This window comes from Falco naumanni, chromosome 9 (assembly GCF_017639655.2).
Source record: "Falco naumanni isolate bFalNau1 chromosome 9, bFalNau1.pat, whole genome shotgun sequence".
NCBI lineage: Eukaryota > Metazoa > Chordata > Aves > Falconiformes > Falconidae > Falco > Falco naumanni.
The window spans coordinates 24,863,272-24,884,618 of record NC_054062.1 but is presented as its reverse complement, the minus strand read 5'-3'; the positions used below and the strand labels follow the sequence as shown (position 1 = coordinate 24,884,618).

At 37.7% G+C, this 21,347-nt stretch overlaps 1 protein-coding gene across 5 annotated transcripts in view; it reads right to left on the bottom strand.

Moving 5' to 3' along the window:
• The window catches only part of LCOR (ligand dependent nuclear receptor corepressor), an 87,502-nt gene that overhangs the window by 35,851 nt on the left and 30,304 nt on the right, over nt 1–21,347 (bottom strand). For 4 of the 5 annotated variants that reach the window (XM_040605245.1, XM_040605249.1, XM_040605247.1 and 1 more), the window contains exons 2-6: nt 20,225–20,290; nt 19,719–19,798; nt 10,140–10,272; nt 5,317–5,604; nt 2,369–2,462 (exon numbers count right to left, since the gene is read on the bottom strand). In XM_040605245.1, coding sequence (XP_040461179.1) covers nt 2,369–2,462; nt 5,317–5,604; nt 10,140–10,272; nt 19,719–19,798; nt 20,225–20,290 — 661 coding nt within the window. The remainder of the gene's footprint in view (nt 1–2,368; nt 2,463–5,316; nt 5,605–10,139; nt 10,273–19,718; nt 19,799–20,224; nt 20,291–21,347) is intronic. The other variant, XM_040605246.1, reaches the window with a different exon arrangement.

Here is a 21,347-nt window from a genome sequence, read left to right as displayed (position 1 = left end):
ATTGAAGATTTGCTGCTCAGGATAAAAAAAAAAATGCTTAGCAGGCCTCGAGAGTATTTGCTTGACTTTCATTAAGCACCAAATATGAAAGCTGGGATACTGCAGATCACAGAGAAAAACACTGCATTACACTAGACTTACCAAATTGCTCTCTTAATAACTAATTGCAATCATACATGTCCCTGATTCTCTTTTGATATATAGCATAGCTAGGGAAAAAAAAAAAAAAAAAAAAGAAAGATCTGTTCCAACTGTCATCCAGATCAAGGGTTACAAAAGCAGTATGTATTTTTACCATTTTCCTTTTGTCGCAAGTGTTCTTTCTAGGACACAAAGTACTACTACTGCAGATAAACACGTATATTTTAATGTTTTGCTTGCTTGCTTAGCCCCCTGTAGTCACTAAGTCACACTAGTTTCAAAATCACCCCCAAACCTTTCCACATTCAACATACAGATTAACAAAGAGACTAGTAAGCAATTCTACTTTAATGCTCTGGGACATTATATTGGTGTAAAGCCCTCTTAGTCAGCATTATTTAAGGATAGGATATGTCCCACTGAAAAAGCTACATTATTCTTTTTAACGTGACATTTGGATTAAAAAAAAAAAAAAAAAAAAAAGTCTTTAGAGAAAAGACATCCACTGAAAGGATCTGGCACATAACACACACAGTGCTTGATACATATGCTGCTAGCTTCTCTCCAGGATGGAACAGGTCACAGTTGAAGTGGGTAACAAGAGTCAACAAGGATTCAGAACAAATTCCAGAGAAACGAATGCAATTTTGCTATTCCAGAGAACTCTCTCAAGCAATGTGCATTCTATGCCCCTCCTACAGCATGTATCAGCATCAGAATGTGCACCAGGGATTCTACGCCTAAATAAAGGTCATATTGGCAGCTAACTAGGACAGAGGGTCACACCTGATTTCATGGAAGCTAGACAGACTGCAGTCACCCCCACGTACCACACACCTGTACAAGTAACCACAGGTGTCAGCATGCCGCATCCTCCCTGGATCTACAGAACGGATCAGGACGGTGCCAGATGCTGGCCCTGTCATCCCTGTGTGTTGGACTTCGGCCCTTACTTAATACACAAACAAGGTAACAAACAATACAGAGCCCCAGTGGCTTCTGCTGCCTTGCTAGGAAAATAAAGCTGGAAATAACTTGTTCAGAATTGAAAGAGAAGAGCTGGTGGGGAAGGTTTATGCTAAAGAATTGTGAAGAAGTATGAAGGCTAACTTTTAAACAAAGATTGAAGTGTCTTATTAATAGAAATATTAAATGGAAAAGTAATCTTGACAAGAGAAATTTGAGACAGTAATATTTTTCCCAAAGCGAAAAGCAGAAGTTAAATCAGCTGTTAGCAGTACATGGGATTGGTGGTGGTGGTGGGTTGTTAGTTTAAAATTTCAAGTTTTTCAAAGGCTATTGTAAAGATTAATCCAACGTTTAAATAGCAGTTTAAACCATATATTGTTTCTGTACTTCACTAAAAAAATTACTTCTTCCAAGTAGCTTCAAGGTAAAATTTTGCCATCAACACCCAAAATCCCTCTTACTCCCAGTCAGCCTCTCCAGCACAATTAATTCAATCCTAACTAAGAGTAAAGGGTTTCTAAATGTATGCAAACGGTGACCATTAGAAATATGAAACCTAAAAGAAATTTTGTGATATAACATTCTTTCACATCTTGAACTAATTAAGCAAGAGTAGTACGCCACAGATTTTATTTAAAAAAAGAAAACAAAATAAAACAAACAAGAAACCCTCATTCAGTGCTACAGTACAATCGCAAATCCAAAAAGCCATATTTGAAGTTTTCTGAACTACCAGACTTCCTCCTCTGGCTGCTTTTCTTTTTTTAAGTTGTAATTTATGGTAGGAAATATTAACAAAGAGCATGCAGTGATTCAAATCTAATTCAGCTTGGTTCATCACCCAAATAATTGCTGCCTCTGAAATAAACTTCCCTGTTAGCTAACTTTCTCCTAAGTGAAATGAAGTCTAAATTGTATTGCAAATCCTCTAAGACTCCATAAATTTAACTGAACTTGCATCTCCACAGGCATCACTTACCACTAAACCCAAGAAGCAGGTAATAGAAGGATCTTTGGCCAAGTGCTAAATTGGCCAAAATAACAGATTACCAGAGTTCTTAACTGCAAGTTAAACCTGTCTCAGTTTGCAACAACTCTTATTTGGCGGTGAGGTGAAGGTATTTGCCAAATGTACAAGTTGAAAAACACATTACTCCAAAGGGTTAACACCAAAAGTAAGTAAAAATTAACAGGAGATAAGCACACATGTTAGGTAAAAGACAGTTTTAAAAGGTCATAGTAAGTTGCTTTCTCTTACCCATTTCCTGGAGTACTGGAGCACCCTGGAGAATGACTCAGAGAGGTGCTGCCGGCACAAGGACTCTTCTTAGTGGATAAATCAAGCACACCGTCTGTAGAGACAGAAGAATGACTTCAGTGTTTGAAGAGGCAGGATCAGTCACGTTGTCCCTTGACAAAATAAGTCCTTTGGGCTAAAGTCATATTTAGCACACAGCATTTTCTATTTTATTTTATTTTTAAGCAAACCAAGGCTTGGATTTGTTTGCTTGCAATTTGGCTTACAAGTGACTTCAACATAGTCCTCAGAAGTCACAAGAAAAATCAGCAAAATTCAAAGTGCACCTGTTACAAGAGTCAGAGAATAAAAGATGACCTACAAATGACAGTTCAGGATACATCACAGCCTATCACATTAACTAACCCTCAGTGGTCCCGAAATGAGACAATCTTCAAATTCCTGAGATATCCTCCCTCTTAAAGGAGGGCTTTAAGCCAGTATTTGAATTTTTTTGGTTTTTTTAATACGACTCTCCATAGGAAAATTCACAGAGAATTTCATATTGGAAACTAAATTTCAAATGAACACACACACACATAAATGTGAGACTCCTCCTCACCTGGCAGCTAGCCTGATCTTTTTTTCCGTGTCTCCAATGGGTTCCTACTGGCAAAGCTGCTGCCTTTCCCCTCTCTATTGTGCTATTTTACTCCCTCTCTTCTTCCATTCACCAGATTGTTTTTCCTGTTAGACTGCTTCTTCCATTCTCACTAATGGCACTTCCTCATGCTCACCCATGCTTCTCTGCAAGCCCTTACATAAACTCTGCATTTCTAGGCAACTGAAAAGGGAGCACTTTTTGCTAGAAAAGCCTTGCTCCCACTGTACTGAAACCACCTGAAATTCTGGTCATTTTAAAAAGGGCAACATTATCATAGAAGCAGCATGGCTTCTGGAAGCTTTGAAACAAGGAGTTTCTGAGGCAAAGATAAATGAAACCTGTTGGTAAGGTAAAGTAGAGACATTTCAGAGCTCCTTGCTCATTCCATCTAATCAAGTAAACACCACCCAACACAAGAACAATGTAAGATGGCTTCATATTGCTTAAAGTTCTCATTTGACATATGGAGAAAAAACATGATAAACAGTGAACTAGAATTAACTTACAGAAAGCTGTTCCACCCACTGCATTTGGGAACACACCATAACCCAAACTTAAGCAGAGAATTCGATTTTCCTTTTGAACAACACTTATGTGGCCACAAAATACACAGACTGGATCAAGTAGCACCTCCTTTTCAAGAGGCTATACTGAACAGCACAGGCTGCTGCCAGAGCACTGCATCCACACTTCCTCCGTCAGAAGGGTCATTATGACCTAGAAGTCTCCAAGGGCAAGTAGGGTCAGCCTCATACCCTGTGGAAAAGTTTACAGCTAGCTGGGTTCCACTTAACCCACTAGAAAGAAATACAACAATAAGCACCACTAGCAGTCTTTTATGACAGCCTCTTAAATCTCTCCCTAACCAGTTCGACAAAATCTCTTCCCAATTACTTTAAAGGTAAATTGGAAAAAAATTACATCAAACAGATTACTCTATAAGTCAATATGCACATGTTCTAATTCCACAAGTGTTATGAACATTATAAATGATCTTACAGCTTTTTCATCACATGGTAGCTAAAAAAAAGTTCATGTACATGCTTTCTTCTTCACCATACAATCCTCCAATTAAAAAAAAAAAAAAAAGCAGCAGAACTGATTCTTTCCCTCTCAGCAAAAAGCTTCACAATGAGAACAGTTTAACATTTATAACTGTAAATGCAAAGGACACTCATGAAATACATTTCTTAAATTTGCTAGAAACAAATGCCTGTCAGCTAAATGTACAGGTCCTCACTTCAAGAAAGATACACCATATAACCTTTCACTGCAGTTTTGTAACTGATGTGTGATGACAACTTTCAGTAAGTACTCGATGTGCAGTAAGTGTCCAGATGCCCAAGCTGCATATTGTTGGACACATAAAATTAACCTTTTTACAAAAGACTTCATAAACCCAAGTTCAAAGAATAAAGGGATACCTATAGATGTGTATAGCTAGCAAAAGGCTTGTGTTTTTAAACGCACCTTTTCCACTTGAGGATGGACAGCCTCTTTGTATTTGATAGAATGATTTCAGACACACATTTCTAAAGAAGGGTAAAGGGGCTAATTTTAATCCTATTGGTACGATACACTTATAACCTCTATTCAACAGTTTCAGAAAAAAACCCAATCCATACTATAGACACACAGAATTTGCTTGTTAAAAAAACATTTGTGATGGAAAACAAGGTTTTCATATTAAAACAGGCTCTGCAACACTGTTACAAGTTATTCAATCTGTGCTGAGCAGAACAAGTCTATTTTTAAGGTAGAAAAGAGACATTCCTTCCAAACACATAAACCTGGAAGTTTTCTACGGTTCATGGGTATCATTTTTCAGCCTTCACACAAAGCAATTTCTTACAGACTTTTTAAAAGATACTGTTTTCACACTATGACCAGAAAGAAAATCAATCAGTCCTTCGGTCAGACTGGGTACTCATCTTCAGAAAGGAGACAACATTATGGTTTTCATGACCATGTGAACTTGCCTTATCAGCAAGCATACAGTCTATTTTGGCAAACTGCTTCTTGCAGCTCCAAGAAGGGACAGCATAGTTGTCTCCAGAGTTTGGAGCATATCCATCCCCTTTGCCCTTCTTCAGAAGAATCACTCATGTCTATGGGCCTACATTCTTTCAAGAAGTCTGTTCTCTCCCAGCCACACCTAGCTAGTCATTATTTTATTGTAAAAAACATCTACCGCTTTTCCGCTTTACATTTTACGTAGAAGTGCAGCTTTCTAATTATCTGGTTTTGCAACACGAATGCCATTAACGGATTGCCGTAGGATGCAAGACACTAATAAGAGTCCTACCTTGTTCACTAGGTTCTGACTGAGACTTTCTGACAGTAAGGTCCAGAGGTGAGTCTTGGTCAGCCATGAGAAGTTTGCTGAGCACAGGGTTCTGAGCAGTTGCAGCCGTGGGAGAGGAGGCGACCAGAGATGCTTTCAGCAGGCTTTGGTTCTTTGTGCTATTGGGCTGGCTGGAGTCCTGAGTAGAGCTATTTTTTGAGGTATATTCAGCAGCAAACTGTCGGATCATTCGCTGCATGATCTCACGGGCCACTAGGGGAATATTGGGGTCAGAGACCCTAGGACTGTCTGTAAATATTAGAGATTTTTTTTAAGGAAGCACTTCAAGTAAAACAGCTTTTATATTAAGTCATTGTTTATTAAAAAAAAAATAAAAATGAGGTGGGGTGGGGAAGAAAGCCAAAGATAAAATCGTTTCTGTAGAAAAATGTACTTTAGTCTTAGAACAGCTGAACAAGAACCATTACCAATTCTGGTACAACCTTCCAAAAAATAACAACTTCCTAAGAGAAATATGCAATCTCATCTTTTGTTTTCAAATATAGATATATCTGACCTTTAAGAGGTGTGGAAATGGAAAGAAGAGCTAGACCCGTGAAGAAAAGTACCAAGTAATGAAGCTCATTCCAAAAAAACTGAACAGGTTATTCAGTGGAAGAAATGAGTAACTTACCTGCACCTACAGAAGGGGAGAAAGGAGAATAAAGTTGCAGCAGTCCCCTACAAGTTTACTGAGAAATAAAGCCCTCTAGTTCTGACTCTTCAAAATAATTCACATGAAGATCAAACGTTCAAGTGTCTTCCATAACATTCTGTCTATTCCTTTTGACATTTCTATGATTGTTATCAATGCAGCATCAGGAATTATCCAAAGAATTTTCACATATACAAAAAAACAGTATGTGTCACATGAAAAGTAATTGTATTTCCAGAAAAGCTGCTAAATCTATTAGTAAGAAATGTGAAATGGAACAGGTAGACATTCCAATTTATTTATATGAAATAGTGTATAAATACAAAGTATTTGGGGATGTGGGTAACCCAATCAAATCCATAACTCTAAATCACAGAAGCTAAGTCCTGCCACTTCACCTCAAAAACTGATTGTATTCTCTGGCCAGATTAGTTTGGTTTTTTGTTGTGTTTGTTTTAAACAAACAAACAAACAGAAAAAAACCCCAAAATCCCAACTCACTCACCCAAACAAAACAACACAACCACACAACTCCAGAAATGGCTCAAAAGGCTTGATTTTCTATTACTGAAGAAACATTCAGAGAAAATTGCGCAGTAGAAGACCCAGCAAATGTTTAAAAGCAGCTCTCCAAGGGAACAATAGAAAAGTGTTTACTTTCTCTTTAAAGAAATTGCCCAGGTTGAAAGGTAATCTATTGAGACTGAACTATTAGAAGCATTAGCAAAATCATCTGTGGGACATTTCAGTGTTAAATTTGCCTTTTGCCCCCATTTTTGTCAAAAGTGCATCAATCCAACAAACCAGCTTTAGTTATCTATAAAGGATGACTGACATGAAGGTTTGAGCATGGAGTTGCCCACAAATCAGAGAGCAGCAGTAAGCAGCTACTATGTCTCTTGATGAAAAACCCTTCTGAGCTTTAAATGCTTACCAAGCCCAAATTCTTTCCTGCTAAGCACAGCTTTCTAAAGCTAAGACCTTAGACAGTCACCGTGCGTATTCTTATAGGGGTATAATAGCTGTAAACTTCTATTTATGTCAATAGGTAATCATTTTCTTGTAAAATCTATAGGATGTTTTATTGTTGCTAAGGTTGAGACGCGGGAGTTTTAAGAAGCTGCCAAGAATTAAATTTGGGTACATTTATACTTCACTTTCTTCCCAAATTATCCACAAAAACACAAGCCTGGAGAAGCGTGGGGGCTTTCTTCCACTGTAGTGACATTTATTCCATTTTCTAACCTCTCTACTATAACTTGCTGAAGGACCTATGAAAGGCTCTAGGAAAGCCCAGAAGGGCACAAACGGATGGCATGATCACAGTGATACCAACTATTCAACATGTGCTTGTAGTACATACAAGGGTGGCTGGCAGGAATGCAGAGCTCTATGGCACCTGCGTTTTCTGAAGAAAAATCATGACTTTACTGCGCACCCATGTTCATATGTACAATTCGGTAATGCTCACAGCTGAACGCATTTCCAAATTCAGGTAGAAAATACTACATATGTCTATGGCCACGCATCTTTGTAATGCACAACTTCAAGAATCATCACAGAGTGACTATCGAGAGCTTTCTAGTGCTGCTCAAGACAAACTCACTAACCTGGGACACAAAACTCAATTTCCAAGCAGAAGGGTAGTTACCTAGCACATTAAAGGCTTCTTGTTTAATATAAAACCTGAACACTAAGGATTAAAGCTGTTCAAAAGCGAGCTGAAAATATTTGCTGGTGCTTCTGCAGCATCACTTGAAGTCAACCAGATGTTTATTTTGACTTTACATGTCTAGATTTTTTTTGGAAAAAACAAATAAAACTAACTAAAACATAGAAGTTCTCAGAGAAGAAAAATACAACAAATATTTATCGGCTACAAAGAGTCTAAAGCAGTACCTCAAGAGCTTTAAAACATTAATAGCTTTTTTGTGTTTTATCTACAATCTACACTGAAATCTTAAAAGAGCAGTATCAAACAAAAAAAAAGTAGGATTTCATTAAACCATCAAAAGAAGGTCCTATCCTGCCACAAGGTAAAGGAAACAGGCAACTAGGTACTACCACTCTGCTTTCACTGGAAAGTAAGAATATTTGAAAGAAGCATTACTGAGTCAGAGTGATGTGGGCATAAAGCAGAGAGAAAGTACGTAAGATTAATGGACGGTAAACTTGTTCAGGAAGTATGCTGATCTTGCTAATTACCTACGTATGTTAAGTATATGAGTGCACGTCCTTGATGCGCAACAAGCATCTGCTCACAGAATATCTGCATTTTGTCTGATCTGCCTGAGCTGCAATATACCAGTCTCAAATGTTGCTAGCAATAAGGATGGAAAGAAAAAAAAAAAAAACCAACCCAAACACAACTAATGGCTGGCATGAAGCCAAGAAAGCCCAGCATCTCTGAACAACGTAGGAGTATCAGAGTTCTACCACTTGTGTCCTCTTTGGTATGACAGTGCCTGGGGATCTTATGACAATGGCACGAATTAGAATAACCTTTCAAGAAATCTAAATACAGCCAAGCTTGGCAATGATTTATTAAGGAAACTTCCTGCCAGGCTTCTTCCCCTCCCTTATTACTCTTGCACCAAGCACAGCCTCGCCAGAGGAAGGAAAGCAAGAGCATATTAAAAAAATTCTCAAAGATTCTTCCACATCTGAAGTGGTTTCATTATCTTCATTCTGTGTTTCTGACCACGGACAAGGTGTTAAACTCCTCACTGGCATACTACAGTAGCTGGCAATGGTTTTCCAACAATTAAGAAAGTATGCATTTCTAATAAGACACAAATGCAGGTCATAAATAAAAATCTAAAAATGTTAAAGGGATTGAAGTCTTTAATAAACAAACTGAAAGTGATGGAAGTGCAATTTTTTCTCTCACCACTACAGTAATATGGAAAAAAGTGTATTTTCTCTAGATTTTTGTTTTCTTAAATCCCTTCCAGGTTTAGAGATAGGATAAATTTAAAAGCAAAAGGAAACCTTAACCTTCAAAGGAAAAAAAAAAAAAAAACCAAACACTGAAGAGGACTTGGAATAAAAGCATAATCTCAGCTACCAGTAGTAATGCAATAACTATCCTTCCTACCATCCCACATACTTCTATACTTTATGCAGTACATCACATAATATAGTTTGTATTTATTCATTTGAGTCATAAAAGACAGGTTAAGATACTGTTATCTGCTTAAAACACCTTTAAATATTTTGGTCACTAGGAAGAAGAGCTGAGGACTGGCTACAGCAATTACCAGTTCGTTAAACTGAAGCCTTGCATTGTCCCCCAGCAGACATGTCAGAATTACCGATTTGGCAGATTTTCTCACACATGGGTTAGACTGATAAGTACAGTCTACTTCCATTCAGGATGCATTTTGAAGCAACCTCTGGATTCCCATTTTTCAGACTGGTAGAAAACAGTGAAATGAGTTTTGTGCCTTCCTAAGAGCACAGTTTAACTGATATAACTCTCCAGAAGAGATTTTGAGGATTTTCTAGCATTGAGCTACTGTTATTCCTCTCAGCATATTCTACAACACTGATTTTTCCAATTCCTTTGCTCATCACATTTTGAATTCTCCATATACCCCCACACCCTTAGCATTATTCCAACAATATTTTATACTGTGGATTGCTAGAGGTGGAGTAGGTAATCACTACAGACCCTAGTGAGAAGACTGCTGACGTTTAAAAAAAACTGCACTAGTACACATCCCATTAAAAAAAAAATAAATTAAAATTACCTATCTACTACCACCACTGCCACTTGCCCTTTCTTCCAAACAGTCCTCTCACCTAAACATTGGTTTCAGGGCAACAGTTCTGCTAGGTAAGAACTGAGTCATTCCTCCAAAAGTGCAAAACACCAGTGTTCTCATGGAGAGATTTGTTTTACAGTTAAACATGTTACACTCTCTTCCTCTGACACAAGCCCACACTGTTGTATTGCTACATCATTTAAGAGTCAATATTTGCTCTTGATAAATATATATATATAAAATTAGACAACTGAGAAATACTGCACACACAATGACAACTTGAACGTCAGATCTTTGATACCTGCATTGCATGCAAAAAGACCAGAAAGAGATATCATTTCCCCATCCCCATTAAAACCAACCTTTTCTGTAAAAGACTGCATTGAGGAACTCTTCCGCTTGCCTTTCAAAACGAATGATTTTTGCTTGCTCTTGTCTAAGCAGAGCTTCTTGTCCAGCTTCCGAGGCTGGCTCATCCAGACTGACTAAGTGTTCCTGCAAAGATATTTAATATTTGTAAGATCTTCCTGACTCCAAAATTAATGAAGTTCCTTAAGCATTAAATAGTTCACTAAATTCAAAACTTTGTTAGGCACTCAGCACAGAGTTGAATCTATTAAAATGACAACCTTATTTTTGACTGCTCCAGAACATTGTACTTTGTCCTGTTTTCTTGTTGTAAATGCAGCAGAAGCCTGTAAGATTTGATAACATTACGGGAAATAAAAGGCCAGTATAAAGAAGAAGATATAGATATTTTACAACATTTGGCTGCAAATTTCACATCTTGCACTTGTTCTTTGGCTATTATTTAGTTCCAAGCAAGAACTGTCGAAGGCAAAACACAGGAAGTTCTCCTTACTCTACACAATGTTCATGCAAACTGAGCAACAAATGACCAAGCATTAGCGACAAACAGGTCCTTTTGTGAAAAGGCTCAGTAGTAGCTACTTTTAAGAGAAATAATCTTAAATTAGCTGCTTACAACATCTGTAATGAATTAAAATTCATTTTATCTCTTACAACTGGAAGCAACTGAGTTATCACAAGAATATTTCAAACCACGTATTTTAGGATAGTTAAATTGTGTGAGATGCCAGGAGAAATTACTCATTTTAAATACAACTCAAGAAACGAGAAGACAATGGTTACAAAAACATGAAAACTAAACACTTGGTTTCCCTCCCCAGACACACAACCCTTTCCTCATTTCTTTCAGTTTAATGCCTTGCTCCTGCTTTAGAGAACGATTTCTTCTCTGGCCCTCTCCCTCCACTTCCATTTTGAGCTATATTAAAGTTACTTGTATTTACCTACTGCAGGAATGCATACACAACCACTCTTTGGGTTTAGGGAGTGTTTTGTTTTGTTAACCTTTACAAGGTATCAGTTACCATAATATCTACATTACATCTGGGTTTTGGGCCTCTACCGTACAAGTTGATTTCAGGTTCATATCCTTATGGGATTAGAAGGGAAGGAAAGAACTGGCAATTCGTTTATAATTCACAATAAATGAAAACAAGAAGTCATTCTAAAGTTTGTGCTGTCTCAATTTCAAGAGATTTAATGAAGCAAGGTTACATAACCAGCCCATAGTAAATTAACGAACACAGCAGTCACGTGAACTACGTGCAAAGGGTAATAATATGAAATGCTGTGGACTCTGGCCTGAACCACACAGGCTCTCACCTCAGGTTTGTAATTCAACAGCTTCCAAAAGTTCTCTATCAAAAAGTAAAGGGAGGTACTGTACCAGACTGGGTACAGAGACAAGGCAGTATTTCATGCTAAATAAAAAGATGAGGAGCGTGCGATGACAGGAGAGTAAAACGTGTTTGCTGTGAAGGTAAGAGCCTGAGGAAGTAAAGGCCTCACAAAGCGACTGATGCTTTCTTCCCTACCAGAGATTCCAGGCTTGCTCTCAAACCTGCTGGCTCTCACAGGAAAGATTGGCTTTTTTTTTTTTTTAGATAGACTTAAAGAATAAAAATTTGAACTGATGGATTAACTATACTAACAGCATTCACCTCTGTGCCAGGTACTCCTGTACCAGTAACCAGTAATAGTGCTCCCACGGTTCACTAGCATTTTATGAACCCGCTGAAAATGCAGTTGTACTTTTCTGATACTTAAAATATGTGAAGTATCTGTACAGGATTTCATAATAAAAATACTTGTGGAGAATAAGCTCAATATTTTTATAGGAGTTACTCTTCAGGTGAGACTTCATAGAGCATACTTGCATCCTCTTTTTGAAACTGTGTTTCTGCATCCGACAAAGTTTAATGCAGGATCTGTCCTAGTTACTGACAGTCATTCTGAGTCAAGCTCCATTATCTTTTAGGCATTATCAAGCTAATTGTAAACCCAGCTTACCAGTTTGTGTAAAAAGCAGACATTTGTGCAAATTTAACTAATAACAGAAGTAATCTAGGCATACAGAACTGTTGGAACAATCACTGGAATATTTAAGCATTTACAGACAAACTGCTTTAAGTTTTACTTTAAAAGGAACCTCTGCAAACTGATGCCCAGAGATTTGGCTAGGTAAGATCAGCTAGAATTAACTAGCATCCTCTAGCTAGAGTCCCAAAAGCCATCGCAAAAAACCTTTCTTTTAATTCAAGAGACAAACAGAGAATTCAGAATTGAAGGAAACATTACCCCTTCAACCTGATCTGATACTCTGCCCTTCGACAGACTATAGCTCTGTAAGAAGCCTAAAACAAAAATAACCCTTGGCCAACACAATGCATTTCAAATATTCCTAGTACTTTTTACAACTAAGACAACACATAATGAGTACCAGCCTAGCAGCTTGGTGGAAACAAAGTTCATAAGCAGCACGTCCATGTTACATATAGTTATATAAGAGAGTCAGATTTAACCTGGTGCACAGAAAAGAAAAATCTCCAGCTATTTTCTGATATCTGCAGTACAGCACTGACTACATGAGTCAAAATACTGGAAAGATTTCTGTTTATTGCATTTTTTTACTATTTTCTTATCAGTTATGTCACCATCATACCAGCAATTTTTGCAGCTGGTTCACCCCTAGAAGGAAACCAAGTTTCTACATTTAATATTTGATTGTGATTGCTATTCAAAGTCAACTCCCAGAAGTGAAGGGTTTTTTGTTTGTTTTGGGGAGTGGTGGTACATGGTTGGTTCAGTTTTTTGGTATTTTGTTGCTGTTGCGGTGGGTTTTTTACATCTTTTTTTTTTTTTTTTAAAACATCGTGCACTGTTTTTTCCTAATAACAATTATTTGGATCTACTATCTTCAGGCTTACCCTCTCACTCTGCAGTCCCAAATCACATCAAAGTTTTCAATACCAACATGTAGGCAGCAGAAAGAAGAAAAACCTATCAATATTTAGATAGCATTGTCACTGGTTACAAATACCCTGGGAAAAAAACAACCAGTTAATTTTACATAGTGTTCATAATGCAGGATTCATTCTATTCTCTTTGTGCTTCTCTTCAGGTGGGAACCATGCCCCAGAACATCCCTGGAATCCCATCAGTGAACATGCAATACTCCTGTATTGAACAATATAGCTTCAGGAAAAGATACTCGGAGTGGTTTGCACATGCTGCGAAAGGGCTAAAGCTCTTTTATACATTAAGATATACAGCACAACTACACAATTAAGTCAAAGAGCCTTAGAAGTACAGACCTCAGGTTTTCAAAATGCAAGGTCAGTGTGTGACCTTGAGAGACCACCTAATCCCGGACAGCCTGGCCTTGTCAGCATTAGTGTTGGACCCTCCTTGCAGGAAACGCTAATACAGCAATTCTAAATGCTGAACTGCTGTCACAAAGAGAAAGGTATGATGCAGGCTGGTTTTGTATAGATAGGACAACAGCAGCTTCATGTTTAAGCCACAGGCTGCACACAGATGGAGCAGGAAGTGTCCACAAGCCAGAATAGTACGAGATAATTCCTCTTCACCTTCATGGAGAAAATGGAGGAAGGCTTCCCACAGACCACCCATGGCTGACTGGCCAACCCATGGACCCTAGGGATACAATGCAACCTCCCACCCCACTGCAAAATCAGACAGAAAGTAAGAAATGAATGTTTCAGCATCCCAAGGTTGTCTTCTCCAACACTTCATTTTTCTTAAGACTGCACAGTTTTTTTAACTCTTAGCCAGTACAAGGGAGAATAATCTACTATTTTCTGTAGACAAGCCTTAAAGGCAGCAGAGACTGTCTCTTCTCCTACCTTCAAGACCAAGTCATTCTTGTTGCTTTTATTTCAATGATTCAGTTTGTTTATACTGCTACAGCCTGATGAAGCTTCACCTGCATTTAGGCTTGCCTCTTCAGATATTAAGACAAATGCCTCTCTTGATATAGCCCCAAAAATAGTTTACTACTTTTACAATGCTATCACTTTTCAGACACTTGTAACTCAACAAAATAAGTCTGTCTGTCCTATTTCACAAATTTACAGAGAGATAATTTTCATTTTTAAGCATGTCCTTCAAAGCATTCACAACTGTTCCCAGCTTGGCATCAACTGAAAACTCAGATGGTTTAATTAGTTTTAAGACATCCCTCACTTACTGAACATGCATACTTTTGTAGTAAGAAACAGTATTGTTTCCTTATTAAGATGACTGCTGTCAGATTTATCAAATTCAAAAGAAATTTAATGTAGCTGATCCATAGATATTGAATATTATTTATTACCAACAGCAGTGTGAGAGGAAAAAAAATAATCATTGGAAATACAATATGCTTGCATTGATATTCATGCACAAGCAAAACTATAACCCTGCATTACTACTAAACACTGCTGGAGATTTTCTACAACAGCCTCTTCAGGTTTTAGCCTCCATATCAAATTATTTTAAAACCACCCAATAGAAAATTGACAGTCTAAATGCTTGAGTTTTTAAAAGTGATGAAATCCATTAAAAATGTTTTAGAGCATCTTCCAGCACACTTAGGAGCTCTGCACACAGTTTAAACACATTCTAAAGCCATCAAAAATTGTAAGAGTTCTGCAGCTTCAACTCATTTTCATGTATTTCTTTTGCCATCTTCAATTATGCTATGAGTTAACACTTTAAATTATAATGGTAGCTTCTCTTCAGAATTATTCAGACACTTACCACAGTTTATGTCTTACTGTTTATGCTCCTCCATCATGAAAGGACACCAGATTCAGAGGCTGTTATTATGACTAATCATAATCAAGTAATGGAATGATATTACCTTTCAGATGTTTGTGTAAAGCAACTACTTACAAGCTTTTAGAAACATCCAATCATATCAGAGTAACTTTGAATTTTAAAATTACTCCTTCACATGCTGTACCCTACCACACTTCTTCACAACTGAAAGAATCACAAGCGGTCCTTACACTGAAGCCCAGGTATTTTATGGTACTTTGAAGACCAGACTCAACCTTCTGCCATCAACAGCATGAAACTCCAAAATATGCTCCTAGAAGTCACTTTCTCTCACTATTTTTGTAGCTTATAAATGTATCTACAAAATAGTTAATATGCTTAGAAGTATTATCCCTCTTGTTCTGCTCTCACCAATGAGATTAGTTGTGACATCCTCCCCCCCCTTTTTTTTTAAATACATATGAATTGCTTCACGTAGCTTTACATTAGTGTTTTCTTTTCCAAATGCATATACTCAGCTGAATCCTCTTTAAGGATTCTTTTTCTAATTTCCCCCTCTTATTACTGGTGCTTTCTTCTGGCTTTATCTATCTGCATCTTTTCTAAAAAAAATAAATATCTTAAACTAGGCTTGAGCTCCAGCTATGAGCAAATTACATTGGAGACACCCTCATTTGATACAAACATTCTACATGAAGCCACAGATTTCTTCTGTAATGATGGCTCTGTCACTTTATTTAACAAGTCACACTGAAAAATTAAGAACCATAATTAAAAAGAGGTAAGTCAAATACACTTAAAGTTCAATTCATCTGAATTGATGGGTCTTCTCTGTACCACAACCTTTTAGAAGGAAACGCTTCATTAAAATAAAAACCAAAAAAAAAACCCCACACAAACCAAAAACTCCAACCACCTTGCAAACTATACTACCTTAAATGTTCCCTCTGAAGGATAAAGCCCACAAGCAATTAAGAATTACCACATTTGCAGATCATCCAAATAAGAATTCACTGGGTTTGGTCCCATAGAACCCAATCTACCTCCTCTCACTACAAGCAGGCTGCTAGAGCTGCTGTGTCTTTTTTGTCTTTCATGCCCATCAATGCACCCATGCAGAATTGCACCCACATTAATAACCTGATAGAAGCTCCTTAGGTAACTAGTTGTTCCCTGATCATACCATACTGAAGCAATTGTGTATTCTGCATTATATCATGGAAGAAAAAAATGTATATTTCTAAAAGCTTTACATTGTTGCACATAACCCTCTGGATTTGGGCAAAAATATTCTGGGAAGATTTCAGCTCCCTACTTTGTATTTTATTATCCCTTTCAAATGAAGACTCTTAAGTCCATTTCTCTATCAAAAACTGTCTTGTATTTTGACTGCCAAAAATTCCATGCATTTGCTCAGTATTTGCAAGTAGAACTACGGCTACAAATAAATTAATCTTTTCAGAATACTTCAGCAGATGGTTCTCCATCCTTTGAAGAATTCATGTAATTGAATCTGATTGCTTGTAAAAGTAAGAACCAACATCACCGATATGGGTGGGAGAGCAAGCGTAATTTTTTCCCCTTAAAGAGCTCTGCCAATAAACTAATCTTGGCCTCCAATTCTCAACCTGCAGTCCAGAACTCAATTCTCCTTAAGCACAACTACTGGTCTCCTAAGTTACAGGTAATTCTTAAGGGCAAATGAAATCCAGAAAAAAACCCGTGAAGATTTGTACTGGTTTTGAACTTCTCGGATCAGGTACCTATATGTCACTGAAAGGTGAAAATCAAGTACACTGATAATTATTCCGCTAATCCAAAAGGAGGCATTGGTAGAGATGTACTCATTGGAAAAAAAGGCCAGCCATAGCGCCACAAAGTTTTAATATGTGGTTTGTGGCTGTCTTGCTCCCAGCTACAACATCAATGACACACTTTTTAATTCTGTGACCCAGCAGTACACAAGCACAAACCCAGATCATTCCACCCTGCCCAGTTCTTTTCCTAAAAAGGTAAGAGGATGCACATGAACAACAACAAAAAAAAGCAGAATAAAGGATGTAGCACAGAAAGCACAACTGCTACCAATTTGTGTACAGAAACAGACAGGTTTTAGCAGTTACAGTAGACTGAATCTGCAACTCCCTAAAAAGAAGATATCTCTAAAATAAAGATATCAGTACAGATGTTAAATAGCAGAGATTTCAAATAAACTATTACCATTTCTAATTTAGTTCAGTCCATCAGATGAAGACTGCCCATCATTTGGCTAAATACCAAATGAAGTTACAAGCTTTTTTGTAACAATTAAGTCTCTGGTGTTTCAATTCAAATTATGATGTTAAATCCATACTATTTGAAGGCTCCCATAAACAAGTCATATTTAACTCTGCATTGCAAACTAATGACATAAGCAACAGCCAGCAGTGCAGCAATTTGGTGTACCCACAGAGGAAAGGAAGCACTCCCACTCTGCCATCTCTCTCAGCGGACATACAAGAACTCACTAGGTCTAAAAGGACCCATATTCTTCCGTTAAAAACAAAACAAAACAAATAAACCAAAAAAGCTCCAAAAAGCCAAAACCAAACAGAACTGATATAGAGGCTGGGGGGCAGGAAGGAGAAAAAAAACCACCAACAACAACATCCCACCCACCCCCCAAAAAAACACAAACACCCCCACAACCAACCTAGAAAAAATCCTGTATACTCCAAGGAAGCCCTGTGCCAAGCATGAGGAGAATCACCAAGATTAAAAGAGAAGCCACAAGTCTGATTTGAATGGACTGGTTCACCACCTGTCCCCACTCCCCCAGCCAATGATCCCTGGTCATGCAGCACAGCAGCATGCATACAAAGCTCTCTTTGCTGTCCCTGTTTATCAATCAGCTGTAAAAAACCCCATATGGTTTAAACAGGTATTTTTGGCTACTGAAAATGTAAAGTGACACAAATTGCTTGGGTTTTATTTATAAAAATTATCCTGCTCCAGCCCACAGTGGCTGACTGACACTACCACAGCCTTTCTTAACTCACATTTCTCTCCAGCCCGCTCAGAACTCATAATCCCTTCACCTAGCACCTTTGCCTAGTGATGCTGCACAGCCCTGTGTGTTCTGTGTCAATCTGTACACAATCCTTAAGCCTCCTTAGACTCCCGATGCCAAAATACCATGGAGCACAACAGATGTGACCACATCTGCATCTTTTCCTTCAGCCATTTAAAAGCTACCACACAGTACAATGGAAAACCATGTGAGGATCTTAACATAAATGATAACTACCACTAGCATAAGGAATACATTCCCAGTCTTTCAGCAATACTCACAATCACAGACTACACTTCACTATGTAAAACTAGAAAGAAAAGCTTAGCAAAGTACATGAAAATATAAATAGTGGCATCTCAGCTTCTGTCTAAAGGTTGTATAGAAGCCTGAAAAAGACAGGATAACCACGCCTAATCAGCATACTATACGGTAGGTATTTGTGTTCTTACTTTTTGTCTTCACCTAACAATCACAGATTTTCAGGGGCTTTATTTTAGTTACAGTGGACCTATGAGGACAACTGAGATGTAAACAGTCTTTTTGAAGATCTACCCATACACTGTTAGATTCTCCCATACCACAAACAGTCTCTGACCCTACCACAAGATAAATTTCTGAATCAATTCAGTGACTTTACTAGAACTGTGCTAAACACTGAATTTTGTCTTTTTGTGAGATGACATAAGTCAAACAAGACAGAACTCCTTACAGCACAAGCATCCACACAGCTTACCTGCTACCACTGTCGGTGAAAGAAATTATTATGCCCTACATCTGGTGTGAATGCAAGCATTCCTAACCCTCCTCCCATGCCTTAACTAAAACTGTAATACAAAAACAAGCATAAACTGGCAACATGACAAGTATCACTGTCGGCAAGGTACTTCTTTTATGAACAAGCCATGCAGCCAAACATGTTAGCTGCTGCAGAGGAAAGAGTGCTTTTGCTTCATCCCTAAGTTGATAGAGATCCACTCTGCGTGTTACTTTACATTGTGCAGGAAGAAGTAGTAGTTACAAGTTCTGGCGAATGAAGTTTTGCCAAGACAGATGAGCCTTCCTTCCTATGCTATAGAACAATCATTATTTCAACACATGGCCTGAGCAACAATCATGTATAGCATGATAGCCTTTGTTTCATATGCAGCTATAATCTCGTTAAGAAAACAAACTGCAAGTTTATTATGTTGGCAAAGCTGACTTGTCCACATTTAGGCTCTGACTTGGTTATAAACAAGCATAGTACAAAACCTACCATACATATTAGACCTTTAATAAAAGGATATGGCCCACTGGGAAAGAGATTCCAAGATACAGAACAAGACTCTAGGTTGTTAAAATGGACCACATTTCCATACTGAAGATAAGCCCAGCATCTGACTGTAGTAAACATGCACAAGGCACAGTTTGGCCCCCTTGGGAAAGGTATCATGATCCCAACAAGATCTCTTACAAAGAACTCAAAAAACCCAAAACAAACAAAAAACACTAAACAGAATGAGTCACTACACAGAGAGGAAAAAAAATATCTGCATCACACACTACAAAGAAAAAGTTGCAGAGAAGAGGCAAGACTGTTCATTACCTTGCACTATTTTAATTCAGAAAGCCTTTTTTTCTGAAGGAGGGGAAAGGGGTAGGAAGTACAGATTTTCTATGTTCAGTTAACTAGAAACAGCAAACTCCCTCCCTTTGTCCCTCCCCTACAACTACTAGCTTCACACATCTGCATTGTTACCTTCACTTTTTCTCTTCTCAGGCAGCAGAAAAGACAATTTTCATCAAAAGACCAATCAGAAACACCTTCAGGCTCACAGTCTGTAAATCAGAGGAATAGCAAATTACTTCATATTCATAAACCGCGACACAACTGGAGCCAAAAGAGAAATGCTGAATTAAAGACCTGTTTCACAACATTCTTGCCTGCATTCTGAGGATGCAGACTTCATTTCGGCCATTTTTCTAAATCCCCAGATTACCAAACTGTATACATTTTATCTATGCACAACAAATCTGTTTTTCTGAGCACTGCCAAATACACTCCCAGCTACATAAAGATGAACGCACACTCATTAGTAATTTTAGCCAATATGAAACTAACTGTGAGCACTGCCTGGGGGAGGGGGGAAAAAAAAAAAAAAAAAGCAGAAATCACCACGGTAACACACATTTTCTAGAGGCAGAGCTGGGGCTGCTTCTGTCATTAGAAATGCAGAACAAGATACAAACATAGAGATTGAATACCTTTAAACAAACTGAGATCTTTTAATAATCCAGGTCCAAACAGGCCTTCTAGAATACTTTCAAACCCTAAAAGCAAATAAAAGAATTGTTAGCTTTCTAGATTAAGTACGTCACTACAAGAATATTCACAATAGCAGTTCTATATTTATCTGTTCCAAGAACAGAACTCAACGTGTTTTCTCTAAGTATTACAAGAAACATGGGTCAATTGTGATGACTGAATTACTGACAAATCATAGCACAATCTAGAGTCCATCGACTCCTGTACTTTTGTAAATAGCTAGGTTAAAAACAAAGAACATTACCACATTGAAATAAACCATTTTGAAAAGAAAATAGGAAGCTGTACATTCTACAACATGACCAGGTAGTTTCTATATGAAAAAAATTCTCTCGCCTGAATCTCCAAACTAAAATAAGGTACATTTTCCCCAATTTAAAAAAAAACCAACATACATTCTTCCATCTGAGTGGCATTCAGTTACTTTTCTGAATTTCAGCAAATGTTAGAATCTGTGTTTCCAGAAGAGTTACAGGATTGAGGAGATAAAATTCAAAAGGAAAGGGATTCAGCAGTGCCATGCCACTAAGGAACCAATTTCCAATCGCAGATCCACATCTAAGATACACAGTGCGATCTACTTCAATGCCATGATTTATGCCTCACTTAAAAGAAATCTAACCAATTTTAGTTTATTCCAAAAGAGGAAAAACCTTTACCGAAATTACTGCCATTATTTGGAAATGTTAAATCAATATTACACTAAACCCCTGCTGGCAGTAAAATCTACAGAGCTATTAACTACGCAATACTGTGAGTAGACAGGTTAGCAGAGTGAATATGAAAAGTACAAAGAATACTTTAAGGGGGACAGACAAATTCCACCTGCTTATAAAAATGGGTTCCAAATATGACCATAAAACTCAAGGCTACAACTTACTGTATGGCGTCTCCCCCATTTAACACTTTTGCTTTGTAGGTTTAGTAACAGTTTGCATACATCTAGGTGCAGCTTCTCCTACTTGCCTAAATCTTTTGAGAGGCAGAGGAAATGATAAAAAAAAAAAAAAAAAAAGACACAAAAATACAGTTTCAAATTTAGAGAAACTTGCAGGGTGAATC